Source organism: Leguminivora glycinivorella, chromosome 2, assembly GCF_023078275.1.
Source record: "Leguminivora glycinivorella isolate SPB_JAAS2020 chromosome 2, LegGlyc_1.1, whole genome shotgun sequence".
Lineage (NCBI taxonomy): Eukaryota > Metazoa > Arthropoda > Insecta > Lepidoptera > Tortricidae > Leguminivora > Leguminivora glycinivorella.
Genome location: NC_062972.1, coordinates 13,986,878 through 13,999,753, shown reverse-complemented (window position 1 = coordinate 13,999,753; position 12,876 = coordinate 13,986,878). Strand labels below are relative to the sequence as shown.

The 12,876-nt window shown below is 35.9% G+C and overlaps 1 protein-coding gene across 1 annotated transcript; it reads right to left on the bottom strand.

Annotated features, from left to right (window-relative positions):
* Positions 1–1,213: 1,213 nt before the first annotated feature.
* On the bottom strand, positions 1,214–11,325 carry LOC125242323 (proton-coupled folate transporter-like). Its single transcript, XM_048151097.1, is given in 12 exon segments — positions 1,214–1,702; positions 2,716–2,875; positions 4,015–4,128; positions 4,131–4,182; positions 6,578–6,684; positions 6,687–6,731; positions 7,085–7,360; positions 7,363–7,374; positions 8,861–9,046; positions 9,657–9,831; positions 10,641–10,832; positions 10,921–11,325. Coding segments are annotated over 12 exon segments (1,449 nt in total). The 5' UTR covers positions 10,963–11,325; the 3' UTR covers positions 1,214–1,614.
* Positions 11,326–12,876: the final 1,551 nt, after the last annotated feature.

The window sequence follows — 12,876 nt, the reverse complement described above, 5'->3', positions numbered from 1 at the left end:
AATTTTCTGTACAGCTCTACTTGACTTTTAGCTCTACACTCAATAAAATAATTGCTAACTACCATCATAACTACCTACTACCGCTTTCCATCAGGCGGGCCGTATACCTGTTTGCCACCGACGTGGTATAAAAAAAAAAAAAAAAAAATAAATCATAAAACTATTTATTTGTGTACGTTACTGCAACGACATAAGGTTTACCAATGGACAGCTAAGATGTCACTGTAAAACACTTTAAAGCTTTGTCACAGTAGACTTCAAATTGGACAGGTAGGTAATCGCAGTAAGCAAATTTAAACCCAATATTCAAAATGACAAGGTTGTAATTAGGTACGAGTTCAATTTGTTATGACTTATGATAAACATTAAGATTAAACTGACGAACAACGTCAAACTCGTAGCGGAAAAAATAATCGTCCAAGTTGAAAAAGGTAACCAACCTCTAGCAATGAGATATACACAATGTTGTATTACGAATACAACAGAATAGGCACATAAAAAATAACTAATAATACTAATTTAAATAAAAATATTACCCCCATCAAGATATAGCTCAATCGATTCTACTCTCGATTCTGGACAAACGGTTTTCAGGTTTTTAGTGTTAAGTGAAACACGGTGTATACATAGAAAAACATCCATGACTCAGGAACTCTGTGCTCATCACACAAATAAATGCCGTTACCGGGATTCGATTATTGGAGTATACTTACTTCTTAAAATGTCCATTTACATATACACAAAAGCCCGGTGCATGAAATGTATGGTGTGTAAAACCATTCGTTACGCGTTACATTTTATTTGTAGGTATATCTGGAGTTTTAACTATAAAACTCCCGTGAAACTCAGTCATATTTAAAAATATTATAAGCGGGTTACTCACGTATAACGCTCGACATGTTTCGCTCCATTTCCGAGAAGCTTTTTCAAGAGTAGCGACCCCGCCTCTACAAAGCTCGTCGGAAATGGAACGAAATATGTCGAGCGTTATATCGACTTAATACGTGAGTAGCCCGCTTAAAATATTTATTAATTAGCGTATTTTTAAGGTAGCGCTTGCATAAAAATGTTGTGTTATTTTTACGGTTTATTAGCACTATACAATTTGATTTGATACTTTTCAAAAATGAGTGTAATACATACCCCATACTGTTAATTAGAAGGTTAGGAAAAGAGTAAGTAAAAACGATGTTTGATAATGTTTTAAATATCGTATATATTTATAATACATGAGTAACGAAAACATTTTGTATAAGTAAAATTAACTATAGGTATTATTCGATGTTTTATCACAGCGTTAAAATTGCAATTTTAAGTAAAATTTTACTATAGGTCCTCCATTTAAGGAGCCTTTAAATCCACAGTTAGCACTAACAGACGCAGTCACGCAGCAGAAGTCTATGGAACTAAAACGGAGACATGCCCTAATTTGATTCATTTACATTATTACTGAACATATTCACATTATAACTCGGTTTTTTGCACCCAGCTTCAACGAGTACATAACTGACTAATAACTTCTTACCAACCGCCTCAATTAAACAATATAAATTTAATGTAACAACTTGAAAAGTCCCCCTACTATCAATATGGACCTTATTCTAATGGCATAGGTCACCGGCGAATATTCGATTGTATTTCCTTTTCCTCCTGTGGCAGCAGCGATTCGAGACGTCGGCCTCTTAACGTTAACTCCATACACCTGAAAAACAGTTAAGTTTAAATAAATCTAATCCAAAAATCCTTGGTAGTTTGGTAATACCAAGGATAATTTATATAGGATTTACAATCTTCATACTAAATTGTACCTTGATTTTTCAGCGACACCTATTAAATACTATCATGACTACACTGATGATGCCCACAAATTATTTTTTTCCAAAATGTGTATTGACGTGATATCATGATATTAAAATAAAGAAGCATGTCATTTGGCCTTATAAAAAATAAAAATACGCAAAATATTTGGGAAAATATGATTTTGGCCACTTTCAGGCTGCGAAACAGCGCCATCTAGTTTTAAGCCTAAAAGACCCATACATTTCAGGAGTACGCTTTTTTGTATGGGTTTTGTCTGTCCCGTATTATATCGTCCGGATTGTATTGGGTTTCAGGCTTGTATTGGATAGTTATTTGTAATGCATAGTAAAAATATGGATGAAGCTTGCTGTACGGGGCTTTACTTTTTTGTAAGGTACAACGGGGCAAATCTCGACGGGTAAGTTGTAACTAATCCACTTTTTCCATTATTACATTATGATGTTGAGTTCTACATGTATGCACTGAACACGCCTACCGTATATAACCGGTGGACACTCTAATTAATAATGCAAACATTGCAAAACATGGAAAAAATGGACCAGTTATATTTGCCCCCCAGTCGAGATTTGTCCCGCTGTACCTTACGACTTAGATCAGTCATAGACGGAATGCATAAAACAACTACAAGCGGTCCGTCTATAACTCTTCCATAATATAATGAAACGAAATCAACTAGATGGCGCTTTACGGCCAATTTCATGAGCGAATGGGATTTGATACATACTAATACATAGTGGGTAGACGTAGGGAGATTTTGTGGCGCCACCATTTTAACAGACACTTTTTCAATATATCTACTAATGTTTCTGTCATAGAGGATAGATTTAGATGCCCAGAAGTGTTGTCCTTACCCCTAACCTCCATAAAAAATTGTATCAGTAGGCAGGTACTTACAGAGCAAACAGAAACACGACAGCTTGCGTGCCGATGGTGAGATAAAAGATGGCGTTGACATAGCTGGTTCCGAGAGTAGCGTTATACACTTGCGCGTATATGATGAAGCCAAACATCGCCACGGCGTTCTCCATTACCGACAGAGAGGCATATGCTACACCTGAAAAATATAGAAGTAGTCAGGTACAAGCAAATTCACAAGAGCTGGCACCAATGGAACAGAATGAGAATATGCAATGTGACATATTAACCAATAAAATCATAATAAAATGGTAGCTCTTGACAGTTATGACTGTATATTGAAACAGCTGGCGTATTATGCTTCCAATTTTATCACTTATCCACGTGGATAAGATCTCTGTCACTCTCACTACTCGCCAAAGCGTGACGGATACTTTATCCACATAGATAAGCAATCAATCGATTGAAAATTGGAAACATAACTAATACGCCGGCAGGTTTCACTCATGTAAAAAAAAGGTTGGTTCACCCAATTCGTGCTAGCTAAACGTTTTCGTGGAAAGACATAGGTACTAATATTTCACAGTTGCAAGTCGAAATTTTAGAATAGGTACCTAGATTTTCTAAGTAGTACCATAGTACATTAATAATCATAGTATGTTACGGCTATAATTTGCTATAAGTTACCGCTACCATTAAAATTTGCTCAATTATACAATTCGCAATATCATTGTTATAAGTTGAATACTTACTAGATATATGTACCTACACAAGGACATCACACGACGTATTCGCTACATAACCTATATGTGAAATATGAAATTGCTTACGGTTCTGTAAATCCATAATCTTTTTGAAATGCACGGGCCAGCGTGAATCCACCTTCTTATCACTACCGTATCATAAGAAATCTTTACTAAGTGTCACTTTTTTAGGAACTCGAGAATATTTTAGGTCATGCGCGTTCATCTGTGGCCACTTCGCCATTCATTGCTTTATCCAATAAGTCGAGGGTTTATACTGGTGAAACCCGATAAATCGAGATAATTTGTCCTTGAAATAACAACATTGTTGTGGAAATTGCAATAACACAGCAAAAGGGAATGTACAAGTTTCTAATGGGGTGGCAACGCGCATGTGACACTGTTTGAGTTGCAGACGTCCATAGGTTACGGTGACCGCTTTACACCAGGCGTGCCGTATGCTTGTTTGCCACCGACGTAGTATAAAAAAAAATTGCACATAGTTCGAATTTCAAAAATCAGATTGCTCAACTTATCGGGTTTCACCAGTAAACCCTCGAAGTAAATATTGACTTATCATTAATGGTGGACTCACCTCTTTCTGCAGTCGGCAGTATTTTAGATGTCATGGAGCGAACTAAGGGTGCAACACACGGACCCAGCGCAGCTGCCGCACCGCCTACGTACAGCGTTTTAGACGCCGTGGCTGCGCGTACAAAAAGTGACCTGTCATGTGAGAAGCGGCTCCTAACATCACTATCACCTGTGGACAAAGAATGATAGTCAAAACCTTAAAGAAATAAGGATATTGCGCGCTTAATAGTCTCATTACATCAGTTTTATTTAACGCTTATTTTCGTAGGAGACATCTACCGTCAAGTAGTCGATTTTAACAGTATCGCCACCTGACAAAAAGTCCATGGATAAAAAACAACAAGTAGATGTTATTTTCACAGATTTTAGAAAAGCTTTTGACAAAGTAGATCATATGATCCTTCTTCAAAAATTAGCTTTTAATGGAATTCGTGGGAATCTTCTACGGTGGTTCGCATCATATCTTACAAACAGAGCACAAATCGTCGTTATAAATGGATATATGTCAGAGATCGCAAAAGTCCCATCAGGAGTGATCCAAGGATCAATACTTGGTCCGTTTCTATACACGTTATTTGTGAATGATATCAAATCATGCTTCAAGACATGTAATTTTCTTATGTACGCGGACGATTTAAAGATATTCAAGGTAATTAAAAGTATAGACGATTGTATAGGTGTTCAAGAAGATCTGAATATGTTCCTTTCGTATTGTAATCGTAATAAATTGCAATTAGCTGGTGACAAATGTAAGCAAATGTCCATCACAAAAAATAAAAAGAGATATATTGCGTTTGAGTATCGTATTGGTTCAACGGTTATCGAAAAGGTGTCAGGTATTCGAGATTTGGGAGTCTATTTCGATGACAAACTAGACTTTAGGCAACATGTTGAACGTATAGTATCCAAAGGTTATCAACTGCTTGGTTTTATTCTAAGAACAGCTAAGGTATTCAAAAAAGCCCAAACATATTTGTTATTGTATAAAACTCTTGTAAGACCCCAACTAGAATACGCATCTGTTATTTGGAATCCACTCTATAACAAGTACTTAAAATCAATCGAGATGATTCAGAAAAAGTTCCTTCGCGCTATGCACAAGCGCCTGACTGGTAAAAAAATGTCACATGCTCTATTACTGGACCATTATCGTATAACGTCATTGGAATCCAGGCGAACACTTACTGACGCAATGACATTATATAACATTTGTAGAGGTCATTACAACAGTATAGAGCTTTTAGAACAAATAAACTTCCGTGTACCGTCTCGTCCCACCTCGCGCTCCGCCGCCCTGTTCGCCGTGTCCACATCCTCCAACAATGCCGGTGTGCGAGCACCCTTGCGCCGTATGTGCAACACTTATAACAAGCGCTTCGTTTCGGTTGATATATTCAATACGAAAAAAAGTTCATTTAAAAGCATGATATTAAATATAGTCTCACGTGATCAGGCTAAATAGGCTACTATCCGATTAATCAAATAAATTTATCTTTAAATTTATCTTTAAGAACTGTCAAAACGGTTTGCTATGTTTAGAATTACATAAAAATTTGATGTAATGAAGTCACGGTCAACTTATTTCCTTTATAAAACTAAATAGATATTGACCTTAAAATTGAACTACTTTTTCTTCTCTTATAATTTTCTGGTTCTTTATTTCGTGCATGATGAAAATTATTTTATTTTAGGATCAGGCAAGTACCCTACTGATACCAATATAAACTTCGTCATTCAAACTAAGCATGATTTAAATTTAAATTTAATTTTAGTTTAGAACACCTACTGTTAATGTTAGTGTAGTGTTAAGTATTTTATAACCCATATGTTTTAGTGAGAACTTTTAAGGGGGTAGATGTATGTTTACCTATACCCACTCGAATGTTATGTTTTATGTACATTTATTCCTGTTTGTTTCTCCAATAAAGAAAATAAAAAAAAACATCTATTAGGCAGTCGTTCACTACTGACAGTATTAGCGCGTCAATTTTCGTAGGTGGAAATCAAATAAAACACAAAAAATTACTCATTACGTGATATTTACACAAAAATTATGTACATTGCGGACCAGGGACATATTTCCTATCACGTGTAATTAACAATGTCAGTCAATGTCTCGGATCGCCCCGCCAGACCTGAGAAGGAAAGAGGCCTTAATGCGAGAAATAACAAGGATTCAAAAGAACCCAAATCTCCCAATCCACGCGGAATTTCTGAACCCAGCCAAGTGCCGCTTAAAATCCAGGAGTGCTTCCTACAGTATCTTCAAGGGTCTTATAGATGACTGTTTCAACCTGAAGCGTGAGTGGTCACAGTCGTGGACCTGATCACCCTTAGCGACGAGGCCAAGAAATGGCTGATTGGACTTAATTTTAACCTATGAATGTTTCTGTTCTTTGCCATACGACTAAATAAAAATAAAAATAACAATGTCAGTACAAAATGTGACACGGTCGGCCCCTACACAGGTAGATTAACTGATTTCTTCCATCTATATAAGTAGTTCTCTAAAAAGACCTAGAAGTGAAAGCCATTAAAAAAAAAAGTTCATCTCTGATATTTACCGTATCTCTCCACCGGAACAGCTTGGTCATCAGCGGAATGCCCACAAACATGGTCAGCACATAGGCCGTGCTCACATAAGTCCTGAAATTACTGTAGGACGTGGGCCCCATTCGAACACGTTCTGCACATACAGGTACATGTACGGCCGCTCATCTGCAACACACTAGTGGTAAGGGAAAATATTGTAAGTTGCGTGAAAATTCAAAACAAACACTAGGTACCTACTAGTATAATGTCCACTGTCTTAAATAAGTCTTGACATATTCTTTTGATAAGATAAAGATAAAAATAGTTTATTTTGTTCAAGTAGGCATTTCTGATAACGTTGCAAGTCGGTGAAAAATATTACGATATGTTGTACGTAATGTAAAAGATTTTCTCTTTTTACAGGGTTTCCCATAAATGATACGTCACAGTGACACTGGAGGTAGACTAGGCCAAGAGGTAGCAACCAACCAAAAACATACCATGACCCTAATAGATTATAGATATTATTTAATAATTACCTCTTTGAAATGTGTATAATGCCATCGATATAAGCAGGAGCCATAAAAACAATGTGCGATGGTTACTCCTCTTCTTCACCAAAGTCATCATAGTTTGCTTCACATTTCTCAAGTCAAAAAAGTCCGTGATAGGATTTATGACGCCCGCATCCCTTAGTGACAATTGCTCGGGTCTCGTTTGCCATTTGAGGAAGAAGAGGCAATGCAGAGTAGCTAGTGAGATGAGTGTTGTGTTGATCAGGAACATGGTTGTGAAGGATCTGTTCACAAATTTACGTATATTATGTTACCTGAAATAACAGAATAATGTGATTATGATAATATGTAAACTTAATTTGGAGAATTTATTTTAACCATAGTTTTCTTTTAAACTATACAAATAAAATGTTTAACGGCCATGAATAACTAACGCACATGGAGGTCAGCTGTCACTTTATTGGTGAGCCGAGGAATTAGGCCACGGAAACACGTAAAACAAATGTAAATTCAGTCATCGCCTCCCGTTTCATACTCTGTCAAATAATAGTTTAGAAACTATTATGAACAAAAAAATACACGCCTGTAAAAATGTAACGTGATGTTAGAAACTATTGACTCATTGTTTAACACTTATGCTGATTGTAGGGTTCCAGTTAAATTGGATGTTCATTGCATAAGTATTGAACTACTAATATAGCTAGAACAAACAATCATGAAGTGTGGCTGTTTACATGTTTTGGACTTGATATGCATAACATTTAATATCAAGAGAATATAGAAATCAAGGTTGTCAAGTGTATGAGCACATTCGCCACAGCATAACATACTTCAAAATATAAGCATCTACACTCAGTTCAACCATACTTGTCCAATCATGTATACAAACACTGCTGGAAAACATTATCTCGCTTTTCTCTGGAATTGCACATTAACCATCACTAAAAATGTTATTATACACTTAAAGAAACTCACAAAGTATTGAAATCAATCAAAAAACCACTGAAAAATATCATTTCTATAACGATAAAAATACGTTGATATTAATTACATTAATTTATCAGATTTATTAACCGACTTTTTTAAGTTTTTATTACCTCTTTTCAATAAATATTATATCAGTATATTTTTTGTTGTATTAATTTTAATGTTAGGTACTAAGTATAAAATGAATACTGTACTAGCCTTTTCCATAGGATTGTTGCAAATGCGACGAAACCTAATTACATTTTGGTTTTTACATAGATATTGTGTGACGTAAAATTGAAAATCCTCTGATGACGTTAGCAGCGTTTATTTACAAATTATCGTTAATACATCATTTTATCGACATTTCCGATCACTAATAATTGTCTTTGATCATATTTGACGTTTCGTTTGTTTACATGATAGTACAAGTAAAGATGAACCGACTGTACATTCCTCCAAACACTGAGAGGAAGAAAAATATTGAAAAGGAAAAATGAGGCACTGTTTGTATGGAAAGGCGTCTCAGGGACAGTTATCACCTTTCATATTAAAATACACGTACGCACGTAGCACGTTTGCACGCATAACCGATGGCCGTTGGGGCGGAAGGGTTCTCGAGTGGTGACCGCGTACCGGAAGACGCAGCGTTGGTAGGCCCCCCACAACGTGGACTGATGACCTGGTGAAGGTCGCAGGAGTCCGCTGGATGCGGGTGGCGCAGGACAGGTCATTGTGGCAATCTTTGGGTGAGGCCTATGTCCAGCAGTGGACGTCTTTCGGCTCATATGATGATGATGATGATGATAATAGTAAAATAACTTTTTAACTTACCTATGAACACCCCCAAAGGCATGGTACTCAAATAAACAGCATCCAAAATACCAACTCTAAGTGTTCTACTTTTGGCAGATGACACGTCGGCTATGTAAGCAAATGCGCCCGCGAATATTGCTAAGTCAGCACCGGTGAAGGCACTGGGCAATTTGGCAGTGTATATCACATACATTACTGGCCAATCTGAAATGTAAAAATATTTTTTGTATCCATTTTGTATACCAGGGCTGCTAACTGCTATTTAATTCGATATTTTTGTTGTGTGGTTTATTATCATGTTAAAAATGGGACTTTCGGATTTTTGTTTAAAGAGTCCTGCTCTGTACTCTCTATAGCAAATCTTGTTTAAAGGGGTAACTAATTGATACCTAAACAAGACAAAAATTGTGCTATAAAAAAACTCTGAAATTGAGCTATGAGCTCTTGGGAGCCTGGGGCAAGCTTGATGACTATTCCCAGGACTGGTATAGGCACTAGTTTTTGCAAAACGAATTGCCATCTGACCTGACTGAGAAGGTAATCTCATTAAGATTGTGGTTTCTTCATAATGTTTTACTTTACTAAGAAGCTACTAAACATCAAATGATTATGCTCTGAGGGAGTAACAGAATAAGGACTCAAACCTTAGTCTTAATCTTAATTTACTTTTATGAAGTTCAAAGCTTCAGTTCATACTATGTAAAAATCTAGTTTGCATTTAATGACTACTATTAAAATGACACTTTTGTGGCTCATAATAATATATTCAACAAGTGAATTCTTGAGCAACATTTATTTCTGAGTTGGTACTTACCTTTCATAGAATTAACAGTTAGCATTACAGAAAAGTAAAGTTTTCCAATCAGTCCCGCCAACATGATAGATTTTCTTCCCCTCTTATCACTATAAGCACCCAAGAAAAAAGCTAGGAACACCGGCACAATGTGCCAGGCCACACCATTCCACTGGTGGAAGTTTGACACTGTCACCTGAAATTGTTTCCAATGAGTATAGATTATTATAAGTCCTATGCTTACATTTTCGCGAGAAAATCACAAAAAATATTTTTTCTAAGGTAAATTTTGTGTTTTTCTTACTCAGAATCACCAGTCCTTTCCTAAACAAGACACAAAAAAAAATGGTCCCATAATTTTGTATTATTTTGCATACTTTCCACTTTGTAACCGCTGTACAGTCTTTAAAAAATGGTATCAAAGTGGACAAATTTAATTTGGGACGCTTTTTTTTCAGCTAGTAGGAGCGAAAGAGCTCGTGATTCTTAGTAGGAAAAAACATTAATGTTACCTGTATTAGAAAAAAGTTCTTGAATCTTTTTTCGCAAAAACCATAAAGACAAAAATGCTTCATATTTGTATAAGACCGATATCCCATGCATTACAGGCGCCATCTTGGATTTTTTCTGTTGAAATCCTTCCAACATCCGATATTGGATCTGATTAAATGTGAAAACAGTCTAATAGGTACTGCATACATAGTCCCCATATTTCTCTCTGGATATTGGCACAGTTGAATATATTTAAGTTTATCCATTTGAAGTATATTAAAATCGATGAATAGATGTTTATCTGGCTATATTATGCATCAAATACTATAGAAATCTCTGTAATGTGTATAGACCAGTGGTTCTTTTATTTTCAGTCATAAGGACTCTCTAAACAAGATTTTTAATTTCCCATATATGTAAACCAAACATAAATATGAAATATATTATGATATATTAAAAACACAGCTAACAAAGAATTTTTTCTGCAGGTTTTAATTTATTAAAAAAAATTACCTGCACTTCTTGATTAATTTGTTTGTATCCAGTTATGTTGTAACATATATCTTCACTGTATCCATGATCAACCGTACACGCGCGGAACACATAAAACGTTTGTTCTACGACTTCCGTGATCATATAGGCCATCATGTATAAAAACATGGTGGGCTCCACTGTGACATACCTGTACCATGGTTTTCTTATTTTCTGCGGAAGAAAGGGTATAAAAGAAAAAAACAAGTGATTTTAGAGGTTCCTAAGTTGCTCTCGGTAAGCAATGTATACAAACACTTACGATTTCATTAATGATGTCTTCATCGTCATATTTCAAATCCATTTTTACTTATAAAACTGAGTGTATTCCTCCAAGTTAATACATATTAAACAGTAATTCACGGATAAAATATGTTATCAATCAATTCGATCACTATGCTACCATTATCTTAAGAGAACCTAAATAAATTTAAACAACTTTATAATCTTGCAGGCCTTACGAGTTGCGGTTTGCCGCCTGAAAGCACAGAAATGAGACCAAAGACAGTGACAGTGACAGTGACAGTTACGGTAGTGACGTTTTGACAGACAGCATTACCTTAAAAATCCTCTCCAGACTCAGGGATCTAGAGATAACTGCGCTCTCACATTTTTTCCAAACTAAATTAAACCTTAAGGGTTCGCACCCACGGGCGACAAAGTCGCTTGACGACTTTTTTGTCGCTGTCGTCGCTCCTCGCGACAATTTGCAAAGTGCGCCCACATAGACCCAGAGCCCAGGCCCGCCAGACCTTCCTCAAATTCTCAAGGATGAAACTTTGGGACAATGTAGAGTTCATATCGGCGGTTAATGTGTGCATATTTTCTAGTTCGGCCCATCGGCCAATTTTTTGCTATCAAGTGATGAAGGTGAAAAAAAAAAGTGCTTACTTTCCTTAAATTCTCAAGGCTGATTTTTATATATGTGTTAGAGCACATTGTTAGAAATTGGTTATCATCAATGCCAGACCGTTTCCGCCGGCCATAACTTTTACCAGACGCGACAAAGTTGGCAAAAAACGACTCTAACTTACCTCATTTTCTCAAGCCTGATTTTGATATATGATATGCAGGGACCTATAACTAGACCGTTTGTAAGCAGCCAGACCAATCGGATGTACCCAACCATCCGCCAGACCGACTTAAAGTTTCGATATGAGCATTAGTAGAATTGAAATATTCCGGGTCTATAAAAGCTAAAAACTTGAATTTTCTACATTAAGCTACGTGTATATTGTATACTTGACGTAATAAGCGACTTTCAAAAATTTTAGTTCTAAGGAAATAGAAAAATGAAAGTTTATATGTGGTGCAAGATTAATTTTAAGCTATGAATTTTATTTACACTGCGTAAGTACATCTGTATTTTATTATAAATATAACTTTTACCAGACGCGACAAAGTTGGCAAAAAACGACTCTAACTTACCTCATTTTCTCAAGCCTGATTTTGATATATGATACGCAGGGACCTGTAACTAGACCGTTTGTAAGCAGCCAGACCAATCGGATGGACCCAACCATCCGCCAGACCGACTTAAAGTTTCGATATGAGCATTAGTAGAATTGAAATATTCCAGGTCTATAAAAGCTAAAAACTTGAATTTTCTACATTAAGCTACGTGTATATTGTATACTTGACGTAATAAGCGACTTTCAAAAATTTTAGTTCTAAGGAAATAGAAAAATGAAAGTTTATATGTGGTGCAAGATTAATTTTAAGCTATGAATTTTATTTACACTGCGTAAGTACATGTGTATTTTATTATAAATATAACTTTTACCAGACGCGACAAAGTTGGCAAAAAACGACTTTAACTTACCTCATTTTCTCAAGCCTGATTTTGATATAATTATGATACGCAGGGACCTGTAACTAGACCGTTTGTAAGCAGCCAGACCAATCGGATGGACCCAACCATCCGCCAGACCGACTTAAAGTTTCGATATGAGCATTAGTAGAATTGAAATATTCCGGGTCTATAAAAGCTAAAAACTTGAATTTTCTACATTAAGCTACGTGTATATTGTATACTTGACGTAATAAGCGACTTTCAAAAATTTTACTTCTAAGGAAATCAAAAAATGAAAGTTTATATGTGGTGCAAGATTAATTTTAAGCTATGAATTTTATTTACACTGCGTAAGTACATGTGTATTTTATTATAAATATAACTTTTACCAGACGCGACAATGTTGGCAAAAAACGACTCTAACTT